Source organism: Fragaria vesca, linkage group LG5, assembly GCF_000184155.1.
Source record: "Fragaria vesca subsp. vesca linkage group LG5, FraVesHawaii_1.0, whole genome shotgun sequence".
In the NCBI taxonomy this organism is placed as follows: domain Eukaryota; kingdom Viridiplantae; phylum Streptophyta; class Magnoliopsida; order Rosales; family Rosaceae; genus Fragaria; species Fragaria vesca.
The window spans coordinates 19,806,072-19,820,215 of NC_020495.1; the positions used below are offsets into that span (position 1 = coordinate 19,806,072).

The window sequence follows — 14,144 nt, forward strand, 5'->3', positions numbered from 1 at the left end:
AATGAAACACAGCTCTAATCCCCTCATACTCCACAAAACGAAATGGCAAATCATGTCGTACAATAGCCTCAACAACCAATTCATGAAATTTTTCATGCGAAAACTTTGAAGAACGTGTAGAAGACTGAGGTGACACTACAATATCCTTATTATAACATAGGTCATGATGGCGTATAAGGCTACCTGTTCCTGTCGCTTTGTCGCACTTATACACTGCTCCACACTTGGTGCATTTTGCACGCTCTATCTGATCATCACCCACAGGTAACTGTTTAAAAGACAACCAACAACGAGAAGTCTTCTTTCTCTTATGAGCAGAAACCTCTGTTGTTCCTCTTTCTACCACAACGGGTTCCTCTAGTTCCATTGATATTGATATATCATCATCATCCATTCTCACCACTACTCTGAAAACAAAACAATTAATACATTATCATCAGCATCCATTCTCACCACAGTTTGCAAATAATACACACAGTTTGCAAATAATCTTACTTTACAGGGTACAAGAATGAAAACCATGAATATGAGCTAGCCTAACCTGAATACCCTCTAGCTAGTCCTATAGCAACAGTGCAACACAGACCAGAACAAGTACAAAAAGCAAGACTACTTGGACTTTGAAATTTGGCCTTATTATTTCCAAGTCCAGCTGACTTTGTTCCTTCTCCTAGCTTCGATTCGGTTCTTGTTCTACATCATTAATCTAGCTAGCTAAGAAGTAGTCAATTCAAGTTTGCTAATGGCTTTAGCCGCCATTAGTCTTTCTACATTCAACGAAATTCTGCCTTTCTAGAATCCATGAATTGATATTGCCCAGAAAGCAAACCAAACACAGCAAACTCACAAACACCAAATGCACAAAATTAAGAACCCACAGCCAGCAATCGATAATTTAACAAAATCATTATCAAAGACCAATTTCATACAACAATCCCAGACCCAGTTCAGATTTTGACCAAAAACAATAAATCTAGAAGAGTAAGGAAACAAAAACCAACCTGAATTTTGATCTGAAGAGGGAGAGAGATTGGCGCAGTTTGTTTCTGAAGAGGGAGAGACCGAGAGAGACTGGTTTGAGGGAGAGTGGGAGACTGAAGAGAGAGAGAGACTGCTAACTGGACCAAAATCGAAGACTGAAGAGAGAAAGAGAGAGACTGCTAACTGTTTGTTTCTTTAGGTTTACTGTAAACCGTTAGTTTTGCATTTTTTTTTTTCTTAGCAAGTTGAGCGGGTTCCGTTGGGTAACCCGTTTCCGCTCGTTAGTTAGCGGGTTGTCAACCCGTTAGTGTAAAACTGTAATGGGGCGGAAATGGGCGGGTTATTAGCGGGCGGTTAGCAGGCGGGTAACAGGTAACGGGTTAAACTGACAGGTCTGATTCCAATACACTGAAACAGAATACATTAGAGAAAAAGACCAGCAATTCTTTTTGTGTCTTTACACTCTAACTAGGAAACTAAAGATTAGGATTATTTTTCATAATCCAATTTGATATATGTATTGGGAGTGTTGGTAACGCAAGATCAAAACCAAGAAATAAAAAATAAAAAAATTGACATTACACACCCACGTACATAGTGGGGGAATGGACACAATATATTTTTATTTAGTAATAAAAAATAAAAATAAAAATAGAGCGCTAGAGAAGGAAAAATATCTTCTTTTAAAATAAAAAAAAAAGGAAAAATATCGAGCCCAAATCGCACAACCCAATGAAAATCCGAGAGCGGGATCGCCAAATTTTGAAATTCTAGTCAACAGCACAAATACCTTTGACTCTTACACGTTAACCAATCAAATACGCCAGCTCCACGTAAACCACACCTCACTGAATCCTGCCCCAAAATTTCAAACCCATTTTCACTACCCCGCGTCTCTCCCTCTTCCAAATTCTCTCTCTCTTAAAACCCACTCACTCGTTTCTCTCTTTCTAAAATCTCTCCGTATTTCCCTCAACGTTGTCTTCACCCTAGTAGGCGCATTTTAGCAACCTCTTTCTCTTTCTCTCACCATGGCGCACGTTAGCCAGCTGCCGTGCGACGGCGAAGGAGTGTGCATGCTCTGCAAGGCGAAGCCGTCCGACGAAGAGAAGCTCTCCTGCAAGACCTGCATCACTCCATGGCACGCCGCCTGCCTGGCTCCCTCGTCCCGCCCCGAAACCCTAGCCTCCACGGCCCAGTGGGAGTGCCCCGACTGCAACTCCATCTCCGGCGACGCTCCGGCGGTCAAGTCCGGCGAGTCCGGGGACCTCATCGCGAAGATCCAGGCGATAATGGCGGACGAGTCGCTGACGGAGGAGGAGAAGGCGAAGAAGCGGCAGGAGCTGATGAGCGGCAAGGCTGAGGTGGAGGAGGAGAAAGGAGGAGGGAAGAAGAAGGATGTGTTGGATGTGCTGGATGGGATTTTCAACTGCTCTTTCTGTATGCAGCTGCCGGAGAGACCTGTCACGGTTCGTTAGTCCTCTCTCCCTCTCTCTATTAATTTGTTCTTCTTGCTTCTAATTTCATTTTGAAATTTCCAAGATTCGTTTCGCAAAACTTCAATTCCGAGCTGTAGATGTTTCGGTGTTTCGTTTTAATCATGAGGAAAATTAGATCTGGAGATTGTAATTAAATTAGATTGTGTGTGTATTTGGGGTAATTGTGGTGGTGTTCTTTCAATGTGATGCTGGTTTAAGCTACTTGGTGTTACTGCTCTTCATTAATTTTATATTTTAATGGAGTGATTTTATTTTTGTTCTTGTTAATGTGCTCTGCATCTCTATGTTACTTTGAGAATTAGTAACCTTAAAAGGCGAGCCAAGCAGATTTATTTATCCTTATGGTTTCTGTGCTAATTTTGGAATTTTTGGCTGTAAAATGATGTTTTGCTCTATGTGCTTGTGTTAGTACTGATGCTTGGACATTAGTTTAGCTCCTATTTTGCAAAATTTCCTCTAACCGGTTTAGTTCCTGGAACATGGATTGCTGGGGTTGTTAAATAAACCCAAATAAAGAATCTGTAATTGTACTTATTACGATGTTGTTTATTCTTATTTAGCTTCTGTTGTTTTCGTTTAAAGAAATTCCATAGGTTGGTTTGATAGTGCTCACTAGTTTGGTTGTTTTATTCAGTTTTTGTTCCCTCTGATCCTGCATTTGTGGCCTTGTGGTCCTGTCATTTTTTCTGCTTTTTTTGTCCATTTCTTTTTCTTTTTAACACTCACTTTGTCGGGAACTTGGCAATTTGAGCTTTTGAAAACTTCCATTTTTATTTCACTATGTGCCAATCAAGGAACTCACAGTGTTTGCTGATTATGGCCAGCTTCGATCATTTGATCCCTATATGACATTATTGTTCTTCTATATGCTGAGCTAGAAGTTTTCAAACCAATGAATTGATCAAATAGGAATGTAAACACAGCCCCCATATGATCGATTCTTTCTATCTTTAAGCTTGCACCCTCATTGCCTACTGATGTGTCTCTGCCTGTTATTAAATTTCCGTACTTCTCTTGTTAGTTATATTAATAAGATTTGTTGTGTGTCTTGTTTCAGACACCATGCGGCCACAATTTCTGCCTGAAGTGCTTCCAGAAATGGGTTGGGCAACGAAAGCATACTTGTGCAAAGTGCCGTGCTCCAATTCCTTCAAAGATGGCAAGTCAACCTCGAATCAACTCTTCCCTTGTTGTTGCCATACGTATGGCTAAGCTTTCGAAATCACATGCTACTGGGGGTACTGCCAAGGTATATCATTACATACAAAACCAAAACAGGCCTGACAAAGCATACACTACTGAGCGGGCACAAAAGACTGGAAAAGCTAATGCTGCAAGCGGCAAGATATTTGTTACAATTCCTTCAGATCATTTTGGACCTATACCTGCTGAAAATGATCCCGAAAGAAATCAAGGTGTCATGGTTGGAGAATGTTGGGAGGATAGGCTGGAATGTCGACAATGGGGTGCACACTTTCCCCATGTTTCTGGTATAGCTGGACAGTCTAACCATGGTGCTCAGTCTGTTGTGCTTTCTGGAGGGTACCTTGATGATGAAGATCATGGAGAGTGGTTCCTATACACAGGAAGGTCTGGCATTCAATTCTCCTCTTTAATTGTGTCTTATGTTCCATTTCTCTTGAATACTCTTATATATTAGGATGATACGTTTTTTTTTTTCTTTCCATATTCCAAGTTGCTTACATCATTGTAATTGGCAGTGGCGGAAGAGATCTGAGTGGCAACAAGCGAACTAATAAGGATCAGTCCTTTGACCAGACATTTGAAAAATATAACAAGGCACTCCAAGTAAGTTGCCAGAAGGGCTATCCTGTAAGGGTGGTAAGGTAAGTATAATGCTCAAAACTCTCTTGCCACATGTTGTTCTTTGTTTATGTTTTCTTTTTCCTTTTCCCCATACTGTAATTAACAATTTAATGCCCACAACTCCTTTTCCCTTGCTGTCTTTGTTTGAGAAATATGATTAGCAAACAATGTAATTGCAATAAAATATTTGTTTTTAAGCTTAATGACTGATCTTTGATTTTTCCTTAGTTGATTGGTTCTTCCTATGGTTACATTTTCCTTTCGTTGCCCTTATCCTACAAGATTGCAATCTATATTCGAGTATTTATCCCATTCTCTTGAGATTTGATATGACAATTCATGTGGTTGTCTTGGTGTCAATTATTTTTGTTTTAGAGGTGTGTGTGTGTGTACCCTTTCCATATGATGAGTACAACACAGCAGTGTATGTAGTGGCTCTGCAACTACACTAGTATTCTGAATATTTACTCTTCCCTGTCATAATTAGATCGCACAAGGAGAAGCGCTCTGCATATGCTCCTGAGAAAGGGTTGCGATATGATGGAGTTTATAGAATTGAAAAGTGTTGGAGAAAGGTGGGAGTCCAGGTAAATTTTCGGTATCGCAGTCTTTTGTGAGGCTAGATTTATTTTTTTATTATATATTTCAAATTTTATAACATATTACTGACAATTTGTTTTGATTTTATAGGGCTTTAAGGTCTGCCGGTATCTTTTTGTCAGATGTGACAATGAACCTGCACCATGGACAAGGTTTGTTTCAGCATATTTCTACATTCTTCCTTTAATACACCTATTTGCCTGATATTTTCCAACTTGTACTGTAGTGATGAACATGGAGACCGGCCTAGACCATTGCCTGCTATACCTGAGTTGGCAAAAGCCACGAATATAACGGAGAGGAATGCAAGTCCATCATGGGACTTTGAGGTAAGCTGATAGGTTTACTGATTTTTAGGAGTTTGTCAAAATCAGAATCCATATGGATATGCTGGTTTTTTTTTCTTTAATTTCATGAAACATTTTGTGATTGCTCTTACTGTCTAAGTTACCGTAGTCTCATCTTCTCTTGTTTTGATTCCTTTGATTTAATGGGCTGCTTTCTTAGGAGAAAGATGGCTGCTGGAAATGGATAAAGGCACCACCCATGAGCAAAAAGCCTGTTCAAACATTAGATCCTGCAGATCGAAAGAGGTCAAGGACAGCAATAAGGAGAGCACAGAACATGACTGTAAGAGAGAGGCTCTTGAAAGGTTCTCTCTCTCTCTCTCCCCTTCACCTCCCTGATACTGATTTGCCCACTGGATCAATAAATGTTTCTTTTGCTATTTAGTGCTAAAAAAACTATACCAAACCACACTTGTTAAAAGGTTTTGAATAGAAGAAAACTAGGTAATTTTGTTGTTCGTGATTCTATTCATTCTAATTAATGTAGATTCTGTTAAGTGGTCTTGACTGTAATTGTAAACCTTGTCATGCTAACAGTTATTCATCTCCATTTGCAGAATTCAGCTGCCTTATTTGTCGCCAGGTGATGACATCACCTGTTACCACCTCGTGCGGTCATAACTTCTGCAAGTCATGTTTTCAAGGTGCTTTTGCTGGGAAGAGTGTGGTGACAGAGAGAAACAGAGGTGGAAGAAGCCTTCGAACTCAAAGAAATGTACTGACCTGCCCTTCCTGTCCCACCGATGTCACTGATTTTGTTCAAAATCCGCAGGTTCGTCTCTTGTGGATTTTGCTTTTACCTAGGACTATAACTTTTTTGGTTTTTCTTCATCTGATTGCTCGGAAGATGGTAGAGCTATGAAAATGATATAATCCTGAAAACTGACTGCCTGTTTGGAAATTGTAGCCTTCATCCTTCTTATCCTTGTCTCATCGCATAAAGAAGGAAACTGATTAAATATCACTGAGATTTGTGCAGTAACCTCTGTTAGCAATTGGATATGAATTTTACAATATGTTGTGCATTTGAACTGACAGGTGAACACAGAGATTATGAAAGCAATTGAGTCACTAAAAGAAGAGGAAGAAAATGTGGATCCAGATAATGAAAGTGAAGAAATAGACATTCCTGACAATGAAAATAGCACAGAAATGCCTGATGAAGCAGCTGTGATAGATGGTGATCAGACTTCTCCTACAAAATGCAATCCCAAACGTCTGAAAGTTGATACTGGTAATGACTCGCCAAAGAGTGATATTGAGGAGGTAAATGAAATTTCTGATGTCCAGACTAATGGTGTCGATGGAGATACTGAGATGGAAATTGCCAAGGAAAGCAATGAGGTACAGGCTCCTGTTGAGAAACGTGGAAAAAAACTAGCTGGTCGAGCCGGCCAAGGTGTTGGAGCAAAGACCAGGGGAAGGAAGAAGGCTAAGCAAGCTGAGAGTGAAGAGAACGGCTCACCATCAAGTAATGAAGTTTCTGATCTCCACACTAATGGTGTCAATGGAGATTCTGATTTAGAGATGGCCAAGGAGACAACTTCTGAGATGGAAGTTGCCAAGGAAAGCAATGAGGAACAGGCTACAGTTGTAAAACGTGGGAAGAAAACTGCTGGCCAAGGTGTTGGAGCAAAGACCAGGGAAAGAAAGAAGGCTACGGAAGCTATGAGTGAAGAGAATGGCTCACCATCAAGTAATGAAGTTTCTGATGGTGGCAATGGAGCTTCTGATTCTGGTATAGCCAAGGTAAGCATTGAGATACAGGCTCCAGTGGCAAAACGTGGGAAGAAAGTTGTGAAAGCTGCTGACGGTGTTGGATCAAGGACCAGAGGAAGGAAGAAGGCTGTGGCAGCAGAGATTGAAGAGAATGGTTCACCATCTAGTCCTCTCCATGTGGATGTGGATGTGGATTTGGAATGAGACTGCTATCTCGAAAGGAAGGGTGAACATTGGGAGTTTTTGGTGGGAAGGTTATTCTTTTGGGTAGCTCAAGGTTCTTTTGAGGATTAATAGCACAACTTATATAGTTCTGCTGGAAGGTTCTTTTTGAGAATTTGCATACACAGGTAGCTGGCTTAATGCCTGGTAATGTAATGCAGAACCAGTTGGTAAACTTCATGGGAATGAAGTACTTATATTTGAATCATAGTTAATCTTAATCTTAATCTTAATGGTATCCTCATTTGAATGATATGCTTTGACTATTAATAGAATGGGTAAAGTATTGTATAGTCTTTGTGATTTAAAGTCGACATTTGTTTAGTCTTTATATTTTTATTTTTATTTGAATAGTTCTTAAAGTCACAATTTTTTATCCAAATAGTGTTTATGATTTTATTTTAATCTGAATAGTCTTTAAAGTCATGATTTTTCATCCAAATAGTTGTTATGACATTTAACTGAGAACTGAGAAAATTGTCATAAAAACTATTTAGATGAAAAATCATAACTTTAAGGATTATTCAGATTAAAATAAAACTATAAGGACTATTTTGATGAAAAATTGTGACTTTAAGGATTATTCAGATTAAAATAAAACCACAAGAACTAAACAGATGTTGACTTTAAACCACAAGGACTAAACAAATTTCAATTCTAATAGAAACTGTTACAATTAAGCATGAATTACACAAGTGTCTTTGGGAGCCTTGCTTTTGTAATATTCAAACGCACTTCAGTGAACTACCTTTGTCGTGGGCTAGAACACTAGAAGCATCGGTTTTTGTATAAAACAAGTAAACATTGGTGGACTAAACTTTATAGGTTGGAACTCTTTGTTGCGCAACTTTGCGTTTTATTTTGATAAACGTTATTCAAGTGTCATCCCGGATAAGTTTTTCGTTTTTTTTATTTTTTTTTATCAAATACACAATTAATGTGTTATAATATTATAAGTCGAACTCACAATCTTTTACATAAAATGAGAGATTTATGCCACTAAACCAAACAGTATTGGGCTTGTGAAGATTATTTGGTGAAGATTTTCACAAGTATCTTCTATATAACTGGAGATGAATTCCAACCGGTCAACAATTTATCAATGACAAGTAGGGAGCTGTCTTCTCAAGTTAGATCGAGTTTTGGTAAATCCTTGATTTTGATCAGAGTTTGGTTCCATCATAAAAGATTGATGTTCATGTATAACTTGCTCAATTTTAAAAATGAATTCTAGGCACCATTTGTGACTTCTAATTCTCTGCTAAGTCATCGATTTGGTTAGAATTTATGTTTTTATGAATTTTTTTTCTTTATCCATTTTTTCTTTTATGTCTATTAATAATATTCAAGTACGTTTACTATAAAATAAAAAATTACTATAAAATATTCTAGTATCATTGTGTTACTTTATTGAAAAAAGAGAGTATCATTGTGCTACGTGTGGGATCAGGTTATCAAACTGGTTCTTTCTGTACATTTTGCAAATGGATCGAGAGGCTGCGAGTCATGCATGGAGGCCTTGTTGCCAGGAACTAGTTGGCTCTCTACTTCTAGTTGCTTGGCGGTGAATAAAGATATATATAACATGCAAGTTGACAACGACTAACTTGCAACGACTAGTTCATATAATAGTGTTACGTACCCGTTGACAAATCGAACATCGATCAATGTCAATCTTACTAATTTGACTTTATGGAAGTAGATGAACAAATCTTTGACAAGCTAGGTCGACCAAGTATACATAACATCTTAGCATGCCCGATCTTTGTTGTCCTACTGGCAAAAATGCTAAGTTAGCTTCTTTTCATTTAGGCGATACTAATATACAAACTAAATTTATTAACATCCTAAATAATATTACGAATCTCCTCTAACCACCGATCACTGATCATTAATGAAACAACCAGTCGCAAGATATGCAAGTCTATTTGAATTCTAGTTATATATGCATCAATCATATTTATTTATATAGAATACCTCATTAGTTTTCTCTACCATTACACAAAACCTTACTCTCCATTCCTAGCAATACTAAATTATAGCAAGCAGAAAAAGAAAAATGGAATTGTTTTTCGATGGTGAAAAAATGGAGCTGTTGGGAATGTTCTCATGCATGTGTCTACAGAACCATGCAAACTAAGAATATGCATACAAGTCAGGTCTTCATATCAAACTAATTAAGGAGGAGAGGGAACCAGCAAAAAAGCGCATCATCGATCACTCATATTGACATTGTCTCTTATAAGCCACTTAGCCGTCTTTGTTTACCTTCTCTGCGCGTCTTGACCTTCAATATGGCACTACACAAGGACCCCGTACCCTATAAATACATATCACACCCAGAGAGGATATGAAATCACAACCAGCATAAACACAATAGTAGCTATACCTAGCTAGTACTCTCAGCTAATTCTCATTCATCTCAAATCGTTTATACATTGATTCCAGTATAAACAAGCTACTAGCTAAGTTCGAAAATGTACCAGAAGTCCTCCATTTCCATTCTGTTTCTGGCCTTGCTTGCCTTGGCTACCACCTTCCCCAGCTCGGTGCAAAGCCAAAGCACCCGAGTTGGATTCTATTCCAGCTCATGTCCTAGGGCAGAGTCCATTGTCACGCAAACAGTTCAGAAGCATTTCAAATCCACTCCTGCCATTGCTCCTGGCTTATTAAGGATGCACTTTCATGATTGCTTTGTCCAAGGTTGCGACGCTTCTGTTCTCCTCGACGGCGCAACCACTGAAAAAACCGCTGGCCCGAACCGTGGTTTGAGAGGTTGGGAAGTCATCGACGACGCAAAGACTCAGCTTGAAGCTGCATGCCCTGGTGTTGTTTCATGTGCTGACATTCTTGCCCTAGCTGCTCGCGATTCTGTCGTCTTGGTAAGTCTTTTCTTTGATATGTTACCTAGCTAATATGGTAGTAGCACATACAGTTGCACGCAACGAATCCTTGGTATAAATAGACATGGATTAATCGTCGTTATATTTTGTTGCAGACAAAGGGAATTAACTGGAAGGTGCCTACCGGAAGGTTAGACGGACGAGTATCATTGGCATCTGAGACTAGCAATTTGCCTGGCTTTAGGGATTCCATTGATGTACAAAAGAGCAAGTTCCAAGCTCTTGGTCTCAACACTCAAGATCTTGTCACGCTTGTTGGTAAGTAAGCTAGAATAATAATAGATATGCATATAACAATAACCAACGAGTAGTATTACTTGTTTCTAATTATATACATTTGTAACCTAAACTGATATGCATCTCAATCTTGTAATTTATAGGTGGACACACTATTGGCACTTCAGCTTGTCAGTTCTTCAGGTACAGGCTATACAACTTCACCACAACCGGAAACGGCGCAGACCCTACCATCAACCCTTCATTTGTTCCTCAACTGCGAGCACTTTGCCCGCAAGACGGCGATGCAGCCAAGCGTGTCGATTTGGACACAGGCAGCGCAGCTCGATTTGATGCAGCATTCTTTACAAACTTAAGGAATGGTCGCGGAATACTCGAGTCTGATCAAATGTTATGGACTGATGCCTCCACAAAAAGCTTTGTCCAAAGGTTCTTGGGTGTGAGAGGCTTACAAGCATTGAACTTCAATGTTGAGTTCGGAAGGTCCATGGTGAAGATGAGTAATATCGGTGTCAAGTCTGCAACAAACGGTGAAATTCGCCGTGTTTGTTCTGCAGTTAACTAACTGATGAAGATCAGAAGCATTCCAAAGGAAGTCGGATGACAACTTAATTTGTTTGATGCATTAATTTGTTGGCACAATTATGCCTCTTTCTCAATTTTTTGATTCTTAAGGAACAAGAGTACCTTGAGCTCATTTCATTCATTTGTTAATTAAGCTCGCTAAAGAATAAAGTATTGAAATTCGATCTTATCAAAATTAATGTCATTTTTTGGTGATAAACGGCTCCAGTACTAGAGTACTTACATTATGATTCCTTTGTCCAAATTTAAATCCAAATGAATGATCAGTCTTTACTTTCTAATATAAAATAAAATGATCAGTCTTCATTGACCTTAATGCATGGGTATCTAATGTTAACAGATGGGTATCTAATCAAATTGTGCAAAGGAACGAGGCTTTACAAAGGTAGAGGTAGAAGGTGATTCCAAGTTTGTGATGGACTCGTCAATGGCGTCGTGGAGACTTCTCAAACTCTTACAAGCAAGACATCAAGACCTTGAGAAATTCCTTTTTCATTAGCTTTATACATTTATGCATAGTTTTAGAGAAGGCTAATTTTGTGGCAAATGTTGTAGCAAGTCTTGGTCATAGAGTTGACAATTTGTGTTTTTGGGAGGGTACTAGAGGCGCCTCCATTTAGTTTTTTATTTCCCATAAACAAAGAGATGGGTATGAGGGTATCTAAATAGATTAGAAGTTTTTTTTTATTATTATTTTTTTATCAAATAAATAACCCAAATAATACAACTTGAGGAGACTATACCGTTAGACCAAATGATACTCGGCTAATTAGAATAGAAGTTAGAACAACATATTTCAATAATTTTCCATCTCCGGTGAAAACGATGTCTACAAAAAACGTTGGACAATACTATTTGTTTGGTTTTTTGTTTCCTACTTTTGTGGTAATTGCAAATCGACTAGCCGCATTATCTCCGTTCTCCGACAAGAACCTTTATCATTGAAGACAGTAAACACCATGCTATATATGCCAGTATCAATCTGGACTCTCAGCAGTAGAACTATTAACTAGATGCATACTTGCAGGAGTTGCTAACTGGCGTGATCTTTCCCATCGCAAACTACCTGACCACTTACCCTTGGGCTTTCTGTTAACAAACTTCGAAAGAGAGTTTTCAGATTGTTTCCACTAAATACTTTTCCAGAAATTCTCTCATGAAACCCTCTAGACCGTGATCCTAAGACCCAAGCCCTGATGTCAGCTGTAGGTGTAAATCTTATATAGACACTGCATATATTGTTCATACACACGATCTAATCGATTATATCTCAACCAATGCCCTATCATACAATTACTACCAGATGCATAAGTATATAACTATATGCATTTTTCATAATAGATGTTTTATTTGGTTCTGGTAAGATTATACTCAACCTGTGCTTATAATCAGCAAAAAGATGAAGCAAAAAGATGACCAAATACCTCTAATTTATATAGCCATTGTGGATCTATTTCATCACAGCTTGTGCTTTATCAGCAAAAAGAACTGGATGATAAGCTGGTTTGAGGCTAATTCAGATGTATCATTTTTTTCAATACAAGAGAATGCATTACAGCCACTGCACCATGTGGCGAGCAAAAGTAACAAAAAAATCTGGAAGACACGAACAAGCTTATAATAGGAAAAAACAGAAAAACTCGATGCATGTACCTTTCTAGCAGTCACTGATCGATGAAAATCCTATATCGTAGCACAAAGACTCAGAGAATTACACAATTCTATGACTATAGCAGTTAGCTGCTTGATTAAAGGTCATTCTACTATACTAGTATACTAGTCTCCCTTAGAAACTTCATTCCTCATCCTGTATATCATCATCAGCAGCCAGGAGATGGTTCAGTGAAACTTTGGATCTTTTTGGTTCCCCCGAGGCCTCCCCAGAATCACCCTTCCTCTTCAGACTTTCATCCTTGGCATGTTCATCATTCCCAGAACCCGGCGCTTCACCTCCAGATTTCATATCTTCTTGCTGGATTATCTTTGGATCAGATTCTTCATCTTTCTGTTTAACATTCAGATCTCCTTTCTCAGATGACCTTTCACACTCTTCCAAACAAGAGCGGACTTCATCATTGCTAGCAAGCTCAAGAGGGGTCTTCCCTGCTTTTGTCTTTGTGGTGAGATCCGCACCTTTCCTAGCCAAATACTTGATAAGTTCCACATGGCATCCTTGAACAGCAAAGTGCAGTGGAGTGAGACCTTTGCGAGTGGAAGACTTGACCGAAGCTCCAGAAGAAAGTAGCGCCCGAACAACCTCTACATGTCCCTTTTGCGCAGCAAAGTGTATTGCCTTCATGTCATCCATAGCAGCAGCACCGACATCAGCCTTGTTCTTACACAGAAAATTCACCACTTCTGTTTGCCCAGCCCATGCAGCCAAATGTAGTCTTTGATAAAAATCAATTGTCAAAGAAACAAATTTTGAATTCTACAAGTGAATTTAGTAAACCATACAAGAGTTTTTTAGTAGCTATCCAACCCAAAAAACCAGAGCTAGTCATTTGCCAAATTGCCTGGATACTCAAGCAAGCCCACATTCTAAAAACACAGAGCGACAAGTCGACAACTAATCCATGAAAAAAGCAGTAACCACTAACATCAAACATCTTTACCACATTTAATCACAATAGTGTTAACTTGAAACAGCTTTAGTAATCGCATATCAAAGTGACAATAAACAAACTGAAGTACCCTGTTTTCGATTAATTTGGTATGTGAAGTCCAGATTGTGCTTTTCGACGAAAACTAATCAAAAACACAATTCACAACAGCTAAAATCCCATGAAAACCCCTAATTACATAACATGACCAACCCAACTATCAGTTCAAACTCATACCCATCATCACATTCAAAATTGAAAGCATCCTTGTAAACACTAAACTACATAATACTTCAAAATACGAATTGAAATTCATCTAAATAGTATCGAATTCAAAAACATAAGACAAAAAAAAGAAAAGGATACGGAGTTCTGGAGTGCTTATCTCTTCCATTGACCTTCAAAGGGTTGGAGCCGACAATCACCTGAACTTGACTCAGGTCTCCCGACCTCGCCGCCGCGTGAAGCTCCTCCTCTTCTCCTCCTCCTCCGCCTCTCCCCTTCCGTCGATTTCCCATCGTTTTTTCCAAGACTAAAATTAGGTCTCCGATTCAAAATTGAATTTTGAAGCCAATTCACACTGAGATACAGATCCTCTAATTAAGTTAAATGACAATAATA

At 38.8% G+C, this 14,144-nt stretch overlaps 3 protein-coding genes across 3 annotated transcripts; 2 read left to right on the plus strand and 1 right to left on the minus strand.

Annotated features, from left to right (window-relative positions):
- Positions 1-2,012: 2,012 nt before the first annotated feature.
- On the plus strand, positions 2,013-7,177 carry LOC101309358 (E3 ubiquitin-protein ligase ORTHRUS 2-like). The gene is made up of 9 exons (XM_004301586.1): positions 2,013-2,450; positions 3,538-4,070; positions 4,202-4,327; positions 4,795-4,894; positions 4,998-5,059; positions 5,134-5,236; positions 5,415-5,559; positions 5,812-6,026; positions 6,293-7,177. The coding sequence occupies exons 1-9, from the start codon at positions 2,013-2,015 to the stop codon at positions 7,175-7,177; spliced, it is 2,607 nt and encodes an 868-aa protein (XP_004301634.1).
- A 2,495-nt stretch (positions 7,178-9,672) lies between these two features.
- Positions 9,673-10,900, plus strand: LOC101300728 (peroxidase N1-like). The gene is made up of 3 exons (XM_004300088.1): positions 9,673-10,077; positions 10,194-10,356; positions 10,479-10,900. The coding sequence occupies exons 1-3, from the start codon at positions 9,673-9,675 to the stop codon at positions 10,898-10,900; spliced, it is 990 nt and encodes a 329-aa protein (XP_004300136.1).
- A 1,434-nt stretch (positions 10,901-12,334) lies between these two features.
- LOC101301586 (putative ankyrin repeat protein RF_0381-like) lies at positions 12,335-14,041 on the minus strand. The gene is made up of 2 exons (XM_004300091.1): positions 13,890-14,041; positions 12,335-13,310 (listed from the first exon to the last, which is right to left on the minus strand). The coding sequence occupies exons 1-2, from the start codon at positions 14,039-14,041 to the stop codon at positions 12,716-12,718; spliced, it is 747 nt and encodes a 248-aa protein (XP_004300139.1). The 3' UTR covers positions 12,335-12,715.
- Positions 14,042-14,144: the final 103 nt, after the last annotated feature.

Coding starts and splice junctions, on each gene's coding strand:
- LOC101300728 (XM_004300088.1), top strand. CDS start 9,673: ATGTACCAGAAGTCCTCCATTTCCATTCTGTTTCTGGCCTTGCTTGCC. Junction 10,078..10,193: donor CTCGCGATTCTGTCGTCTTG/GTAAGTCTTTTC, acceptor ATTTTGTTGCAG/ACAAAGGGAATTAACTGGAA. Junction 10,357..10,478: donor AGATCTTGTCACGCTTGTTG/GTAAGTAAGCTA, acceptor TGTAATTTATAG/GTGGACACACTATTGGCACT.
- LOC101301586 (XM_004300091.1), bottom strand. CDS start 14,041: ATGGGAAATCGACGGAAGGGGAGAGGCGGAGGAGGAGGAGAAGAGGAG. Junction 13,311..13,889: donor GATAAGCACTCCAGAACTCC/GTATCCTTTTCT, acceptor TTTTTATCAAAG/ACTACATTTGGCTGCATGGG.
- LOC101309358 (XM_004301586.1), top strand. CDS start 2,013: ATGGCGCACGTTAGCCAGCTGCCGTGCGACGGCGAAGGAGTGTGCATG. Junction 4,071..4,201: donor TGGTTCCTATACACAGGAAG/GTCTGGCATTCA, acceptor TGTAATTGGCAG/TGGCGGAAGAGATCTGAGTG. Junction 5,237..5,414: donor GTCCATCATGGGACTTTGAG/GTAAGCTGATAG, acceptor CTGCTTTCTTAG/GAGAAAGATGGCTGCTGGAA.